At 39.2% G+C, this 17675-nt stretch overlaps 1 protein-coding gene across 1 annotated transcript in view; it reads right to left on the bottom strand.

The window, feature by feature from the left end:
* Positions 1–78: 78 nt before the first annotated feature.
* The window catches only part of ptpn23a (protein tyrosine phosphatase, non-receptor type 23, a), a 69095-nt gene continuing 51498 nt past the window's right edge, over positions 79–17675 (bottom strand). Inside the window, exons 18-25 of the mRNA XM_059974322.1 lie at positions 16890–17041; positions 14212–14391; positions 10719–13224; positions 8707–8891; positions 7114–7218; positions 6203–6341; positions 5245–5358; positions 79–4949 (exon numbers count right to left, since the gene is read on the bottom strand). Of these exons, the coding sequence (XP_059830305.1) occupies positions 4323–4949; positions 5245–5358; positions 6203–6341; positions 7114–7218; positions 8707–8891; positions 10719–13224; positions 14212–14391; positions 16890–17041 (4008 nt within the window). The 3' untranslated portion in view covers positions 79–4322. The remainder of the gene's footprint in view (positions 4950–5244; positions 5359–6202; positions 6342–7113; positions 7219–8706; positions 8892–10718; positions 13225–14211; positions 14392–16889; positions 17042–17675) is intronic.

Below are 17675 nucleotides of genomic sequence, written 5' to 3' on the forward strand. Positions count from 1 at the left end.
CAAGATCATAGATCAGTGTCTAAGTCATGAAACAACATCCCTTTCAGCAAAACAAAAAAAAGACAACATGGGACAAAGTAATCAAATAGTTATTTATAGCACAATTTATATTACAGTGGAATGTACCATTGAAATTAGTGTTATTTGACAATGTACACATGCAGGATATTAGAAAGTCTAATGAAAGACTTAAGATTCTTCTTTACAGCCTCACCCCCCCCCCCCACCTCACATTCACAATGTGCTCTACTAGAATAGATGTTAAATTGTGACTGCAATGGCACAAATTTTCAGGCTTTAAAGATGAGGATTACCATTTACAATAGAACAAGGATTAAAGAAAAGGGTTAAGAGGTAAACAAAAGAATGAAAGTATTCATTTCAGAATAGCAGGTCAATTTATGAATTAAATTCAAACAATCATTGGTTCGCCCAAAGCTCATTAATAAGTTTGTTTAATAAAATGCAAGATTTCCTTTCTGCAGGGCTGAAATCAACAGATCAAAATGACAAATAGCTTGCATTGCTTAAAGAGCATTTTGGAAAACCTGAACTGTCAAATTCAGATGAGGAAATGAGTTCCCATCCCCAACCAAGCCCAAAGAATTGTAGCCTGTACCTAAAAACATAGTGCATTCAAGCCTAGTATGTTCTTCAACGTTAGCAGAGGATTGTGCCATTGATTTCTATTCAGGTTTTGGAGTGAGATACTCTGTCACCATTATAAAGATGTAATTCTAGAAACAAACATGAAGCAGGATTTCTGAGGGGGGAGGGGGAGGAGAGAAGGATAGATTCTTGATTAGGGCATGAAAGGTTATGGGGAGAAAGTGGGAAAATGGGGTTGAGAGGGAATTGGATCAGCCATGATGGAGTAGATTTGATGGGCTGAATGGCATAAATGCTCCTATATCTTATGGTCCAAGGTGCTCCCCACATCCCTCTCGGCCTTTCTTTCAGGTGCTGCATCTACGAAACAATCATGAGTAGGGGCACAATATAGGCAATGGGAGGAAGAGGAGGAAAGTAAAAGTTCGGATGTTAACTCCACAGCCTGGTGATCAACAGTGTTAGGTTCCTTCTTCCTGCCAAAATTCCCTCAAGGTGTGTGCGTGCACACATATTTTGCTTTTGATTTGATTACATTTTACTATGTATTCTGCAAATCACAGAATGTGCTTGCATACAGCCAGCCATCTTGTACATTTGAAGATTCTTCATTGAAATTCATTATTTGAAACAGGTCAGAAGTAGTATAAGCCTCTCTACCCAGTTAAGTGACATTCAGTTACTAAGTGTTCAATCAACTCCCTTTTCCATCTCTTCCATTACAAATTTCTAATTTCTTCACCTGTAGCACTACTTATGAGAAGAGCAATCTCTGGTTTTAGATGATGACTCAAATTGTGAAATCTTTAACTGAGTTTTTGCAGATTTCCTGATGTAACAGAAGGTCAAATTTTAAAAATCTGACCAAACTAATCTTTTTGAATTCATCAGATTTTGGCCGTAGAATACATTGCCACAATTTCTCTCATTGTGAAAGTTTCTATTGAATCCAGCCAGCATTCTAATGTGGAGGTTCACCAGCCTATAAAACTCCTTGCTAAAGCAAAATGATTGGTACACAGCTAGGCTACCTCTGTATCAATGGCGTAGTCCTCAATCACATCAGGACACAAAGTAAATGTGCAGAAGCAGTGGACTCTATTACTAAACAGGGTACTGATATCTCTGTTAGTCGTACTGCTTCCACTTTGTAACCATTGCTGTGTCACGTCTACATGGTTTCTTTTGGACAACAGTTTTGGCCAGCTAAACTGACTTGCTGGAAGTTACTGAGCTCTGGTGTTGAACAGCCTTATGGTAAGGCACATACTTCTCAATGGAACATTCATGCGCAAGTTGCATGAAAATAAAGACCCCCCCACCCCCTCCCAAGAGGTCACCATAACTCCATTTAGGCTGGCTATAACCTTGGAAACAAACAACGCTGACTTCATTTTAATTAAAAATCTTAGTTCCCAGTGTTATTCAGGGATGTGAAATATTAGTTGGGTGATAATGTGATATTAAAATATTAGATGTAAAGTGAGAATGCAAGTAAAGGATTTAGCCCTGATAAAGTCAACAATTTTTGACGATGTTTGACCTTTTTTTTTTAAAATATAGTCTGTCCTCTGATTTAATGTTTTCATTGAATTTTGAAACTTGGGACACTTTAGAGGCCCTGGATTTAGACCAATTTTGAAGGGTTTTTTTAAAAAAAGATAATGGTCCTGCAGTAAGTATGAATCCTAGCAGGGAAGATTTCTACAGAAACTTAGTTTTAGTTTTTTTTAAGTTTTTTCTCAGATACAATATTTGTAATGAGGCCTTTTTAAGGCTTTGGAAAGCACTTTGAGAGAGTCCGTGTTGGGGTTGTAACTGGTGTAATAAAATTGTTAATTACAGATTTGTAATAGCAGAGATGGTAATGGAATAGAACTAACTGGACTGGAGGGAAGCAGTGCTTCCACTGATCAGAGTGCAGTATCCCTTCAAGATTGCTTTAAGTCACCATGAATGGCAGTATGCAATCCTTTGTGAGAAATTCTTAGATGGGCTGTACAGATTCTGTAAGAACACAGCATGAATAGTGATGATTAGAATCTTCCAGTTAAAATTGTGGGCAAAAATATTAATATTGTTATTGCCAGTGATTAAACATATATTATTTAATTCTTAATGAAGCATCCCAGAATATTTTTAATTGCAAGATGACATAACTTAGAATTACGTTAGAACTTTTTCTAAACATATTCCAAATTACGTTAACAAGCTGTTACTTTCCAAACCTTGGACTTACAATAAGTCCAGATTCCTTTAACTGGATTATTAATAAATAAGTTTTTATTTTTTTTTTAAAAAAGGTCAGTGATGGCCTTGTTTCTTAAGTTTAATTGCTAAGTACAAGAGCCTCAAATTGCCTTGGAGCTAAGATTGTTGGTATGTATGATACTGAAAATGCTACAAAGGGTGTATCTAGTAGAAAGGGGTCAATATATCACCATTGTCTTAATTTCTGTACAACCTTACGTTTTTAGTATTTTATCTCTTCAACAAATCAGTTACAACTATCCAAATAGGTTTAACCTGGCTCCAGACCCATGGCAGCAACAAGCATCACATTATCTGTGGACGTTTACAACAGGCTTACTGGTCAGATATCAATAAAGAATAAATAGACAGTCCATTCATCTCAATAAAACTAATCTCTCTGCTTAGCTACAGAGGTTTTGCCTGCTGCTTGGTCCAGACTGTTAATACTGATGAAATCACAGGTGGACTTCTATAAACATGCTGTAACTCACCGTGCAAGAACACTTGAGGTTGAACTAAAATTGGTACATTTGAGGTGCTGTAGATATAGGTCAGCCCCCAACAGAAGGAACCAAGCACAATCATTGATCCAGGGTCATGATCTTTGAAATTGATCATCAGCTGGGAAGGAAATCTACAGCAGAGTCAGAACCTAACACCGACCTGTTTTCAAGTCAACCACAGGCCTTCCCTATCCAGGCTTGACATAAAGGGCAAACATCGCAGGCAAGATACTGAACAAACAGACAAAACCCCAAGGAGTTGCATCAGAGCCCAAAGGCATGAAGAGAATGATATTAACTACAGAGAACAGGAAAACCAGAATAGGCACATATAGATGGCATTTAAGATGTTCAGGGGAAAGAGGCTTTGAAAGATTTTATCTAGAAGTTTCTGGGGAAAACATGCTTCAAAATTCTTTTACAAATGACAGAAAAAACAAGCAGCAGGGATGAAGCATGACCAGACTTATCAACAGCAAAACAAAAAGGGGATGATAATTTTCCAGAATATTGATTTTTATGAATCCCTAAAATTAAACAAATCGTCATGCAAGATTTCCAAAAAACATCTGATGCAGATTGAAACAAATCGCAACAGACCAAAATTCTTCAGCATTAATTACACATTATAGATACTTGGAAATATAATTTTTTGTCCTAATTGTAGTAAGACAGTGGTTAAATATAACCGTGTGTAGACAATAATTTACTACTATTTGCATTAATGGTAGGGAAAAGGCAATTCCTAACTTTTTATACATATAGGAGTTATATATTATATAAGATTGGATGCTGCTTTTTCTGTTATGTAGAACAAACTGGATTACACTCTAGCTCTGTGTTGCTGACACTGCAATGAAGGCTGATCCAGTTTCATCTTGTAGACAAAACCATGTCTCAATTATTCCAGTAATGGTGGATGACCATTCGATTAGAAATTAGTCTTTGACCAATACATCACGTTTTATTTAGAGTCCAGAGTGGATCCAGAAGGCTCAGGGGATCCTCGCCTGTTTGAGTGGCCTGAAGGCCTTGGCCATCCTGGGGTTGAAAGAAGCTATGCTTGCTGATTTTCTGCCTGTTCCGTGGGTTGGTGTCCAGAGTGAAGGCCTCTGCAGTCAAGGAAGCCAGAAGATCCAGGGATGAAGCCTTGTTCTCTGCTTCTGTGATGTGGTTGGTAATACATGGTTGAGTGGTAACTGAGTGATTCCCTGGACCTATGTTGATTTTATCAAGTGCCTGGGTTGAAACACAATTGTCCAAAATTACCCTGTTAGCTTCTGTGACCAGAGGTAGAGTTAATGTTGATGTCTGTGATGGTGCGGCCAATTCTGGCACTGAACTAGGAACCTCAACTATCACATCCTGCTGGAGCAAATTATCCGCAGATACTGGCAAACCTTCAGATTGCGAATTAGGCCACACACTGAAACTTGAGTCAAGTGAAGGCATTAAGTTTGGTTTGCTGTCCCCGATGGTCCCTGCAGATGCCTTGATACTAAGTTTTGCAATTGTTGCTTGGATGGAACTAATTGGCAAATCGCCTCCCAGTACCAAGTCCTGCGACTCCTGGCGGGAATAAATCTGTAAAACAGAAAGAAAATATGAGTAAACTGGAAAGAAACCCTTCTACCAACTGAACAAAATTGATTCTTCATGTTATTCCAATTTTCACCTTCCAAAAAATCTTAACAGAATCTTACTTCTGAACTTTCTTCCTCATATTTTAGATAGCTTTGGGTTAAAATTTTTACAGTAATGCAAGGGTGAAATACTTCAGTTTGGTTCATTGCAGCAAAAGACATATTACAAATGCAATATGTATTTTTAGCAACTGGAAGAAACAAATTCAAATCCAAGAGTATTTTTTTAAATATACCTTTTGAGATGAACTGCTGGGTGCTTTGGTGGAAAGGTTGGTGGTAACTCCATGCCTCAGTAGAACCTGCTCCACATGCTTGAGAATGGTTTCGTAACAGAACTTCAAGTGGAGCTACAAAGGTTTAAAGAAAAACAAAGGATTTAAAACCAACTGCATGTTGCTAGCACACTCGTACATCAACACTCCGTAAACCATGAAGGCACAAATTACTAAGATCTACAAAAGAAACTTAAATAAAACAGTTCACAACCATATTATTCAAATACATGAATAATGTTCCTGCACCTGAAGTAGCTTGACATGCTTAGATTAATGACAAATAATACACATGTATATTAGTTTCAAACAAATTATATTGTGATTTTTTGACATGCGAGACTATATCATGAGGTGCATTATTTCTGAGCAAAAATCTTATTTTCCTAACTATTTATTTAAAACAGGAATCAAGTTGTAAAACTTCACTAGGAATATTCAATTCAGTCAGCATCTATGAAAATAGCAATGTTTCAGATTAATGACTTTTGATCAAAAAAGGGAAAAATATAGAGAATGAGGTGAAGTGAACAGAAAATAAACTTGTGATGAAAAATGTGGCGATGCTGGCCAAGAAAGGAAAGTAAAGATATGTTAATCTATCTGGAGAATATAAAAATAGGAGATGAATGATGGAAAAGAAAGAACAATAAAATACCTCTGATAATAAAAAGAACTGAGAGATACAGAAACCTGCCTTTGTTGAAAATCAATACTAAATGCTGAATGTATCCAGGCAGCACGTGCCTGAGCTTCAGAGGACACTTTTGAGAGCAAAACATCCCATTCCCATCAATATGCAGTACTCTTCAGTTCTCATGTCCATAAAAATTCACCAAGATCTTGTTACAGGATTTTAAACCATTGTGTTCTTCCTCTTCTGGATGCTTAAGTGACAAGGTATTTCCCATTGTCTCACCTTTTCTTGTAGCATGTGTTTCCTCTGCTGCCTCATTTTCCTCACAATCCGAGACAAGTCAGGGATTCCATTGCCGGCCTCTACCTCCTGTATCGCTGCATAGACGAGACAGAAAGCACCAGTTCTTCTGACTCCCGAACTGAAAGAATTAATATGACATTAATATTTTGAAGTCATCGTACCTAACTCACTGAAATCTACAGCTAGTATTTTATCAATGTGCACTACAGTTGTTCATCTTAGAGTAAACGTACCAGTTGGGAGGGCTTTCTAACCATATTAGAAGTAAATGCAGGATCAAGACTTTAGCCAATTTAAAGTACACAATACAAAGTCATTTCCACTTTGTTGTTCTGTTAACGCTATCAAAAATTTAAATTTGCTTGTTTATCAAATGGGAAGAGCTCCAGTCACAACGATAGGAACACTCTTTCAAGTTTTCCTACTGAACCATGCTGCAGGCCAAGATTTTAGCAATTTTGTGTCCATACATAGCTCATGCACCTGCTTTTTTTAAAAAAAAAATTTGAACTAGTTAAGTTGGTCATGAGCATCTATATTTTTTGATGACTGATCTCATTTTCACTGCATATCTATTTCTCCCCTCATCAAAAGTAAATGAATGAACCAGGATTGATAGCTGAATGGTCACCATAGTTACCAGTTTTTTAATAAATCGAAGTGATTTTTTTAAAGACAATTTAAATTCATAACTCATCCATTAATGGAACTGAAACACCCATGCCTATCATCTTCTTATCTCTAATCATTGGTGCATTCCCATTAACTTAACTACCACGCTACCATATGTTAAACTGAATTCAAAACTTTAGATAACTTTTCCAATGTCTTAACCACTTAAATTCTTCAATTCTATGTTCCTTCTCTGCAAGATCAGAAAATAGGGTTACCTGCAGTGGACAACAACAGGGGTATGTAGTGGACGCTGGTGCAGATAATGCCCATGCACTTCCTGAATAAAACGCAGCAAGTGACTCTTACTGTCAGGCAACCCCCTACAAAAAATTCAGAACAAATTCTACTTTAAATTTATAGAACATTATATGTGCAGCAAAGATAAATCAAAGCAGGCAACCCTCACTCAGGATTAAATTACTGCATTTTAACACACAAGATTCAGTTTGAGTGTGATTCCATGAATATCGGCAGCTGCTTTTTATTCCCCAAGTTTTATTCTAAAACACCAAGCATTAGTAGTCACAAATACAAGAAATTCTGCAGATGCTGGAAATCCAGAACACACACAAAATGCTGGAATTCAGCAGGTCAAGTGCATTTACGGAAATGAATGAACAGTTGACATTTTGGGTCATGATCTTTCATCAGGACTGGAAAGGAAGGGGGACACCAGGATAAGGTAGGGAGAGAGGAAGGAGTAAAACCTAGAAGGTGATAGGTGAAGCCAAAGGAATGGAGGAGGGGGGGATGAAGAAAGAAGCTGGGAGATAACAGGTAGAAAGGGTAGAGGGCAGAAGGAATCTGATATGACAGTAGAGTCAACCATTGGAGAAAGGGAAGTAGGGAGAGATACCAGGGGAGGTTATAGGCTGGTGAGGAGAAGAGGGAAAAATCACCAGATGGTAGAGAAATTGATGTTCTTGTCATCGTTGGAGGCTACCCCGACAGAATATGAGGTGTTGCCCCTCCAAACTGAGAGTGGCTTCGTCATGGCAGTAGAGGCAGCCATGGACTGACATGTCAGAATGAGGATTGGAAATAAAATGATTGACCACTAGGAAATACTGCTTTTTACAGATGGAGCAAAGGTGCTCAACAGAGCAGTCCCCCAATCTATGCTGGGTCTCACCAATGTAGAGGAGGCTGTATTGGATGAACTGGATACAGTAGATGACACAAAGATTCACAGGTGAAGTGTCTTATCTGAAAGGACTGTTTAGGGCCCTGAATGGAGGTGAATGGGCAGTGTAGCATTTCACTTGTGTGTAGGGATATGTACAGCAGGGAAATTAGTGCAGAGGGACTAGTAGGGAGTAATCCTACAGAAAGCAGAGTGGCAGGGATATAAACACTTGCTTAGTGGTAGGATCCTGTTGAGGTGGAAGTTGCAAAGAATGATTTGTTGGATGTGGAGGCCCATGAGGAGGTAGGTGAAGAAAGCAGGACTCTATCCCTGTTAAGACAGTGGGAAGATGGGGTGAGAACAGATGTCCATGAAATGGAGGAGATGTGGATGAGGGCGGCATCTTTGGTGGAGGATGGAAACTCCCGTTCTTTGGAGGACATCCCTCTGATTGTAGAATTTCAGGCACAACAAAATCTAACATCTCTAAGCACCCAGCTTCCAATAGCACATGACTAAGATATTTTCCCAACAAGTCAGGGACAATGGAAACAAAAAAAATGGACAGCTGCAGTAAACAAATTACACATACAGCACATCAAACAATCAAATGTAGGCCCTCCGCAACCTCAGAATTTTAGTAGATTGGGCCTATTCTAGTTATAAACAAATGCAAACTCACAGCTCAGGCCACGAGGTAAACTGCAGGTGAATGACTGTCCGTTTCAGACTCTGGTCTTTGTATTGCAGTCCAATCATTCGCTCCACATGAGTTTGTGTTATTTTCTGTGTGGTCAACGTCAAAGTAATGGGCCCATGCACTATCTGTTGGCCTCTTTCTGCAGGGAAGTAACGGACTACCTTTTGCTGCACAGGGAGATTGAATAAAGGACAGTGAGATACACCAGCCTATTCAAACAAAATTTCTTCCAGTAATCACCATTTCTCCAGTATAGTTATTAAGCAATCCTTATGTGAAAGGTTGAACCCTGGACTGGTCAGTAAGATGATACCAGTCAGCCAAAGGAAAAGGAGTAAATGAAGGCTTTAGTTTTATTAAATTTTGTTCAGAAAGCTGCTTAAAAAAAATCAGGAACATTGTTATTGCCAGGAGAATTAGTATATATTGTGCGGACTAGAGATGAAGAATGTTGGACATTACTGATGGGGATTGCTAGGCCATGTCCACTATTATGGGAATGGAAACACAAAGGACTAAACCAGGTTAAGAATAGTAGTAATTTTTAACTACTTTCTTGATATTAGCAAATCAGTTGCATTTGTTATACTTTCTGTTCACTTCCTTATAACTTAGAATAAACTTTGTATTTCAATGTCCCATTCATACTGTTTCTAAGGTTATGCATTGAGCTTTTATCCACATTTGCCCAACATTAGAAGTCAAATGTGACAGCTGAGCCTATCATTTCCTTCATCCAGCAACTGGTTTTAACTAGGGGTCAATGAACAACCAATTAGCTGTCATTTGCTCTACAATTAATATGAGCCCATCTAAGATCAGATAAACAGTGGAGTGAGAATCAAATCTCCATTATTTTGTTTTTGTTTCATGTCTTGCCTATTCCTGAAATGTGGAATGAAAAGATACATCTCGAGATCATTCAAAATTTGCCAATATATCATATTACAGCAGTCTTTATGGGAGATTTGCCATTTAATAACACAATGCTTCAATGCTCTACCAATGATCAGATAGCCTAACATTTGAGCACATCACAAATCATTGTTCTTACCCTGAAAGACTCAAGTCTGTAAAGCAATGCAATTCTTTTCTGTTCTCCCAGAAAGATGCTCCAGTTATCCATAGCAAGACTAAAAACACTGTAACTTGCTGCATTTCAGAATTAACTTTTCATCAATAAAAAAAATTATCTCGTAACACCTGAGATAACTACAAAGGTATTCCCATCTGTGGCCCAGAACAGTATTTCTGATTAGTGACAGGTGGAGGACAAGCAAACAAGAACAATGACTTTACTGACAGTCACTGATGATTACTAAAAATTGATTGCCTAAAGACTGTTGGCTACATCTGAATAAGGGGTCATGGGTTAAGGGAGAAAGGTGAAATGGTTACAGGGAACGAGGGGGAGCTTCACTCAGTTGGTTGTGAGAATGTGGAAAGAGCCGCCAGCAGAAGTGATCGATGCGGGTTCAAGTTCAACATTCAAGAGAAGTTTGGACAGGCACATGGATGTCAGGGGTATGGAGGGCTATGGTCCAGGTACCAGTCACTGGTACAAGGCAGATTAATAGTTTGGCATAGACTAAATGGGCCAAAGAGCCTGGAACTGCGCAGAAGTGTTCTATGACTAACCACTTGGCAGCTTGTTAGTAGGTCAAGTATAAAAATTGGGATTTCTTCAGAAAGGCAAACTTAAAATTGTTGTCACATTAAAAAGCATTTCAGACAACTCAAGCACTGGCTTTGGACAAGTGATCAACAAGCTGGCCATTCTCATTGTCAGAAGTACACACATCTCCTACATAGTTTTATGTATAGTGTGCAGAAATATGAAAATGAAGTGGCAGTGCTACCGTAGGTGCTTACAGCTGGTGTGAAGAGTGAATACTGCCATTCCACAGGCACTGATTATTCTGCCCAAATACAAATTTACTCAATTTCATTAATTCCTTTAGATTGTCAATAGGTTGCCAAATATCATGACTTACCTTCTCTACTTCTTGTTCAGAGACGAGCATAACTATCAGAGACACTTTCTGTTCATAAATCATTAGCCAGAAATCCGATGCAGTTCCCACCAGAGGCGCCTGGGTAGCTATGATTCTCGGACAGTAAGATGACAAGTCCTCAATCATGCTTGCATTTATATAGTCATCTTTTCCAGACTGGATTATAATTCTATTTTTATCATAAGGCATGATATCCTGATGACGGTTTTTCATGGTATAGCAACGGGCAATGGCAATAGACAATTGTCGGGCATCTTTCTCTTGAGCATCCTGCAAATCTTTCCACTTACAGTCTAGTTCAGTCAAAGTTCCAAATGATGGCCTATCCAATGAATCAATAATGACTTTAAAGTTTTCCAACTCACTCAGCAACATTTTCACATGCTCAGGCTTCTCATAAGGATCTTTCTCAATGATTTGTATTCCCTTTGGCTTCTGCCCTTCCTTTGCATCAGCTTTAGTCGGCAGAAGAAGTGGCTGAGTCACAGTTGTTTGAGGCCCTCCATGCTGACTGTCAGGACTAGATGACAGAAGGTCATCAGTTAAAGAGTTTTGTCTCTGGAAAGGTACTTCTGAGACAGGTTGGGTTGCTGTAGGTGCACCAGGTGTAAAAGATTGTGGTGGCCTCTGTTGCATGACAGTAGACCCAGGCATTGGTGTGGGCTGCATTGCTGCAGGCAGAGTACTGACCTGTCCTTGTGCAGGCTTTGGGGAGGGGGATGCTGGAGGAGGCAATGGAGATCCAGGTCCAAATGTGCTGGATTGCATTTGGCCAACAGCTGCACTGGATGTAGGCTGGACTGGATGAGAAGAAAGATGTCCACTCGAAATGGGCTGTGGTGCTCCAATATGGTTTTGTAGAAGTGCTGGTGGCAATCCCGAATGAAGATGAGGTGGGACAGGTGCAAATGGCACACCTGGGAGCCCTTGAGCTGATGATGCAGGAAGCAAAGTCACTGGCTGTGTGTCTGTGGCAGGTGGTAGAGCATGGCATGGCTGAACTTGTGGAACCACTGCAGCAGGAACAGTCTGTCTCGGTTGCTGCACGCTACCTGAATTTGCTGGAAAAACGGCATTGCCTGGATGAGTGGGAACACCAGACTGAGCAATTTTATCTTGAGGAGGATGTTGATAGAGGTGCGGTCTTAACTGAGGTTGCATCTGAAGCCGAGGCTGAGCTGGCATTGGTACTCGAGGATGGGATGGGATCTGTGCTGGATTTTGAGGTCTTGTCTGAGGCTGGAACTGTGGCCTAGTCTGAGGAAAGAACTGTGATGGGTAAGGCTGTTGAGTTGGCATTTGAGGCCGAATTTGCAGTTGATGATCTGGATGCACCTGTGGCGGGTGTTGAAACACACGCTGTGGTCCCTGGACAGGATCAACAAATGGTGGCACATTAGTAAAATGGGACAGTTGGCCACCGGATTGGTATGGATACTGACCAACAGCATTCATTGCAGGTACAGGAGGAACTCCAGCTGAAACAGTGTGGAGTTGTTTCATTGTTGTTTCATAGACTGGCTGCCTATTCATCTGCCCTGTCACTAATTGAGGATCCGGTGTGAAGCTAGAAATTGGAGTCTGTATGCTATCTACCGTTGTGGTTGAAGGTCTAATTCCTACATTTGATTGAGGGACTGTGTTAGCTCCAGGCATCTGACTACAAAATTGTCCAGGATGAGCAAGCATAGGCTCAACTGGTGGAGCAGGCGTGTGCAGACCAGTGTTAACTGGTACAGTTGAAGAAACCTGTTGCCCCATTCCATAAGGACCAGCAGTACTATAAGGATGACCCACTGAAGGAGCAGAAATGGAATTTGGCATGTGTTGTGGTGAAGTCCCCCTTGGAGGCAAATGGCCAGATGTGAACTGAGGCTGACCAGGATTGGGATCTCTAGTTCTGGACACAGCAGGAAAGACTGGTGGTGGTGGTGGTGAAGAGGCAGAGATGTGTTGAGGGAGGACAGGGCAGGAGACAGATGAACCCATGCCATGAGGAGGTACACCAGATGTACCACTGACTGAAGGAGGCCCTGAATGACTAATTCCTACATAAGGTGGTTGGGCTATACCACCAACTGAGCATGGCTGTGGAACTGCTCCCCCATGAAAATAAGGATGCATGTGGCCTGATACTGATGTAGCTGGTGGAAACCGTTGACTGGGTAATGGTGGTTGTAGTGGTGGATTAGTAGTCCTAGCAGCAAAGAAAACCTCTGGAGCTGCATGTTTTATCCTTGGGAAACCTGCAGGATCCATAGGATATGGTCCAATGCCATCTACAGACATTCCATTAATGTGTGAAGCCAAAGTGTTTGGTGGTAGGCTCTTCAATTCATTGGGTAGATCACTGAAAGTGAGTGCTGCATTAAATGCTTGCATATCTAAATCTTCAATACTCGACAAAGATTCAAGTTCTGCATCAGAAGGTTTTTGTAAAGGTTTTGGTGCTGTAGGCCTTGGTGGTGGCTTCTTTTTAATTTCCCTGCAAAATATAAAGTACATGACCAATGGTATTTGTTTCTCTGCACAAGTTTTGTTTTTCCTACATTTCCTTTTATTCACAAGAAACACTGAAACCAACAGCACCTTATAGCAAAAAGCAATTTGAGACTCATGGTAATATTTAAATACAACAACTGCTTTGTACAAGCCTTCCTAGCAACATTTCAAAAAATCTGTTCCAACAGATTTATTCTAGAAAAGGCCAAGAGATGGCACTACTAGATTGGCATCACAGTAGCACAGCAATTAGCATAACGCTTTACATCACCAGCAACCCAGTTTCAAATCATGCCACTGGCTGTAATGAATTTGTACATTCTCCCCATGACCACATGGGTTTCCTCCAGGATCTCCCCACAGTCCAAAAAGTTAATTGGTCGTTGTAAATTGTCCCATGATTGGGCTAGCATTAAATCAGGGGTTGCTGGCCAGCACTGCTCAAAGGGCCTGTTCCACGCAGCATATCAATAAATAAGTAAACAAAACCAAGAATAGAAGTTGCAAATTAGGTGAAAACAGGAAACATACAAAATCAAAACTAATACGGATAACAAAGTATCATCTGATTGTGACTACTACATTGACACATTTGTTCTCACTTCAAATAGTCCTTTTGTTATTTTCATCCCTCGACTACAAATGGAAACTAACTTTTCTCTTTCTCAGTTCAAAGGTTATTGAACCTTAAAATGTTAACAGATTCTCTTTCCACTGATGCAGCCTGGCTTGCTCATTTGTTTTCAGCATTGTTTATTTTTAACCAAAGGGCATAATAGATTTTATTTTATAAATGTCTGCAGGCATTATTATTACATGGGCCTATGGAATTTAAATACAGCAAGGTAAGTGATTGCTGCTGAAGCAGCTGAATTAAAATTCAATCATCTGCACATCACTAAATTATGCCTTTGGATTACTAAATCACTATATAACCATAAGACAATTTATCTAAAAATATCAAGCTTACTGTTCCAACACCACTTGTCTTTGTTCTTCCTGAGATTTACAAACGTCCTTTGTTTTATCCAGTAGCCGGGTTACTTTGCTTTCCAAATCTGCATAAAATTCTTTTCCTTCTTGGGACTTCTTCATCAGGTCTTCATAAGCCTCAAATGATGCTACAAGCATCTGAATAGTAACGTTCCACCTGTAAAAAGAGAAAAAAGTTAATTTTAGCTTAAGGATTGATTTTTGTGGTTTAACCACACACCAAGTAATACATAAATGTGAGCAAAATATCGTTACTGCAATGTAAATAACAAGATCACAAAATCTCTAAATTTTTATTACATCCAGATGTTTATGGCACAAATGTTTATTACATCCAGAATAGAACGAATAAGCAAATAATATTTTAACCTGTCAGAGAATTTTAATAATGACCAAAATTCATCAATTTCAGGTATTAGGAGCTTGTAATGAAACTCAAAATTATGAAGCATACATTCAATGCTGCTATTATTGGTCCAAAACAAATAGTGTGGGTTTCTTGGAATCCCACAGTAGAATCCCACTAATATCATAGAGGGCAGGTTTGCTAGTACTGCACGGTGGGGTTTAAACTAGAGTTGCAGAGGGATGGGAACCAGATTGCCAGAGCAGTTAGTGGAGAGGTTGTGGAGGCAGATGTTGTTAATACCTCAGACAAAGTCAGGAATCAAAAGGTTGAACACTGTAACTAATGTCTGGAGCTGTATATATTCCATTTGCAAGAAGTATCATAGGAAAGGCTTTCCTATATGGAGCAGTCTTCAATTGACTGCTCCATAAATGCAATGAATCAATCCAGTGGCTACCAAGCTATGAGAGCTGCATAATTAAGTATTCAGATTTTCCATATCTTAAAGGGAATGCAGTACAAGTTAATTTACAATGTTATTTGTGATCAGCTCTTCTTCATCTAAGTGATAAATTTACTATTTCTGTAGTTTTCTATTCAGTAATGTTTAAAAAGCATTCAGAAAAAAATTACAAGTTTAAGAAATTCTTCCAAATCAAAGATTCTCATCTAGTCCTTTTACATGGTAATTATACCCTGTACACTAAAATTTAAGATTTCCGTTTTTCATTTTATCTTTACAAAAATGTTAATTTGCAACTCTTTCCACAAACTACCTGGACAAAAGCAAGCAGTTATGTTAATGTACTAGTACTCTAGAAATCAGGCAACAAAATCCAGGGATTTAAATTTAAGAGCCAGTATCCCACCCAGTGAATTAATTTAGTTTGTTAAATAAGCTTTCACAAAAAAGCCAGGATCACTAATTGTATCCATCAATCTACAGTGTCACAGAATCCAATCTGGCACATTAAAGTCACTTTAGGAACTGTTCTTACATCTTCGGATTTTTTTCAAGGTTTTCAACCTACAGTTTATACTTTTAACTGTCCTTCACAAACTTTATCCAATCACTACAAATGCTGATAAGTCTGGACAAATAATCTACCCATCAATTTGGGCATCAGATATGAAAAATCCAAAGGCAATCTTGCAAATTCAACTTCGTTTACACATTAGGACTTGAGCAAAACTTCAGTGTTGTCTGAAATCAGACATATAATGGCCTACCATTATCAGTATTGTACCTTTTAGCCAACACCACAGACTTCACATTTTCTGGATATCTACTGTCTGCCTGTGACATACATTAGAATAAGGGTAAGCAATGACCCAGATATCCTCAGCATTGACTTGATGATAGGTCAGAAAGTGCAAATTAAATTCTACAGACTTTATTCTTCAATGAATGAATCAATATTCCTCCTAGTTGAATGTCACTTGAAGGTAAACTGTGGTAATGCAGAATTTACTCTTGAGTTGGGGACTTTTAAAGGTGCACCATAAGTGACACAAGCAGCAAAGACTTTAAGTACAAAGCTGCAACACAAGTAAATATCCTCAGCCAGAAGTGCCACCTCCTAAAGTTCCCACTTCTCCAGAAAATGAGGAATTTTCAGAGGTTCAAGGAATCAAGATGTATGAGGATAGTGCAGGAAAGTAGCTCTGAGATAACAGCAACACACACAAAATGCTGGAGGAACTCAGCAGTTTAAGCAGCATTTACAGAAATGAATAAACAGTCGACATTCTGGGCTGAGACCCTTCTTCAGGACCGGAAAGGTTGGGAGAAAACACATGCAGGATTTCTTGCGTTTATGAATTCCTGAGATTAAAGATCAGACATGAACTCAGTGAATATGGAACTGACACAAGAGGACAACTGGAATGTTCATTTTATATTTACGTCACTTGATAACAAGAACTCCTAAGCCTGGCTGCGAAAGGAGGATGGTTGGGCAAGGGGCTAGCAAACTCCACCCCATATAAACCCAGAGCTACAGAAATGCCAACAGAAAGTTCCAGAGACCTCATCCCTGGGAAAGGAAGAATCTTCAAAGATGAACTGCAACTTGAAAGCCTGGCCCAAGATAGAGGACTCTGGCGAGCTACCGTTGGCAGCCTATGCCCCAGTAAGAGTAATGGTCTTATGTAAAAAGTATATTGATAGTGGGACATGATTGAGTGCACTGACACAGCAAATGCAGTAAGTCCCATGCAACTCTGATGTACCCCTAGTACACAGGTCGGGGACTAATTATGTGATATTCATGATAGGTATGTATACATCCAAAGCAGATACTCACTTCTGTTCTGCTTCGGCGAGAGATTTCCTAACTGTGGCATACTTAACATTAGCGTCTGTCAAAGCCTTCAAGATATTTTCTTGGGCAGCGAGGTTTTGATCAATGTAAACTCTCAGCTGGTCATATTTCTTCAGTTGTTCTTCAAAGAGCTTCTGCAATCAAATTAATTTTAACAACATGATACATGTGATATTAATTATATTATGAATATTACATGCTTTTCCATAATCAATTTTGCAATCACAAACCCAACAATCATTAGCTATATTCTTGAAGCAAGGTAACAGATAAATCAGCAATAGATTATCCTATGCACACTCTTAGTGAATTCAAGTGCAGAATCTTTCTTTCTCTTCTAAGTAACTGATATATGGGGAAAAATAAAGAATCCATTAATGAGTTAAAAGCATTCAGAAACTCATTTTGTATAAATATGACAAAAAAAAAGTGACTTTACAGTACACACAAAATGCTGGAGGAACTCGGGAGGCCAGGCACGCTCTGGAAAAGAGTAAACAGTTGACATTTTGGGCCTGATGAAGAGTCCAGAGTCCTGATTAAGGGTCTCAGCCCGAACAGCCCAGTTTACTCTTTTTTTACAGATGCTGCCCAGCCTGCTGGGTTCGTCCAGCATTGTGTGTGTATTGCTTTGATTTTCAGCATCAGCAGATTTTCTCTCATTATGTGATTTTATGAGTCTTGTGATTTTTGAATGTGGTAAGCTGAATAGCTAGAAGGAAATCCACCATCGTGGATGCAAATCTTCTGTTAATCTTTACAAAGCAA

This window comes from Hypanus sabinus, chromosome 1 (assembly GCF_030144855.1).
Source record: "Hypanus sabinus isolate sHypSab1 chromosome 1, sHypSab1.hap1, whole genome shotgun sequence".
In the NCBI taxonomy this organism is placed as follows: Eukaryota; Metazoa; Chordata; class Chondrichthyes; order Myliobatiformes; family Dasyatidae; genus Hypanus; species Hypanus sabinus.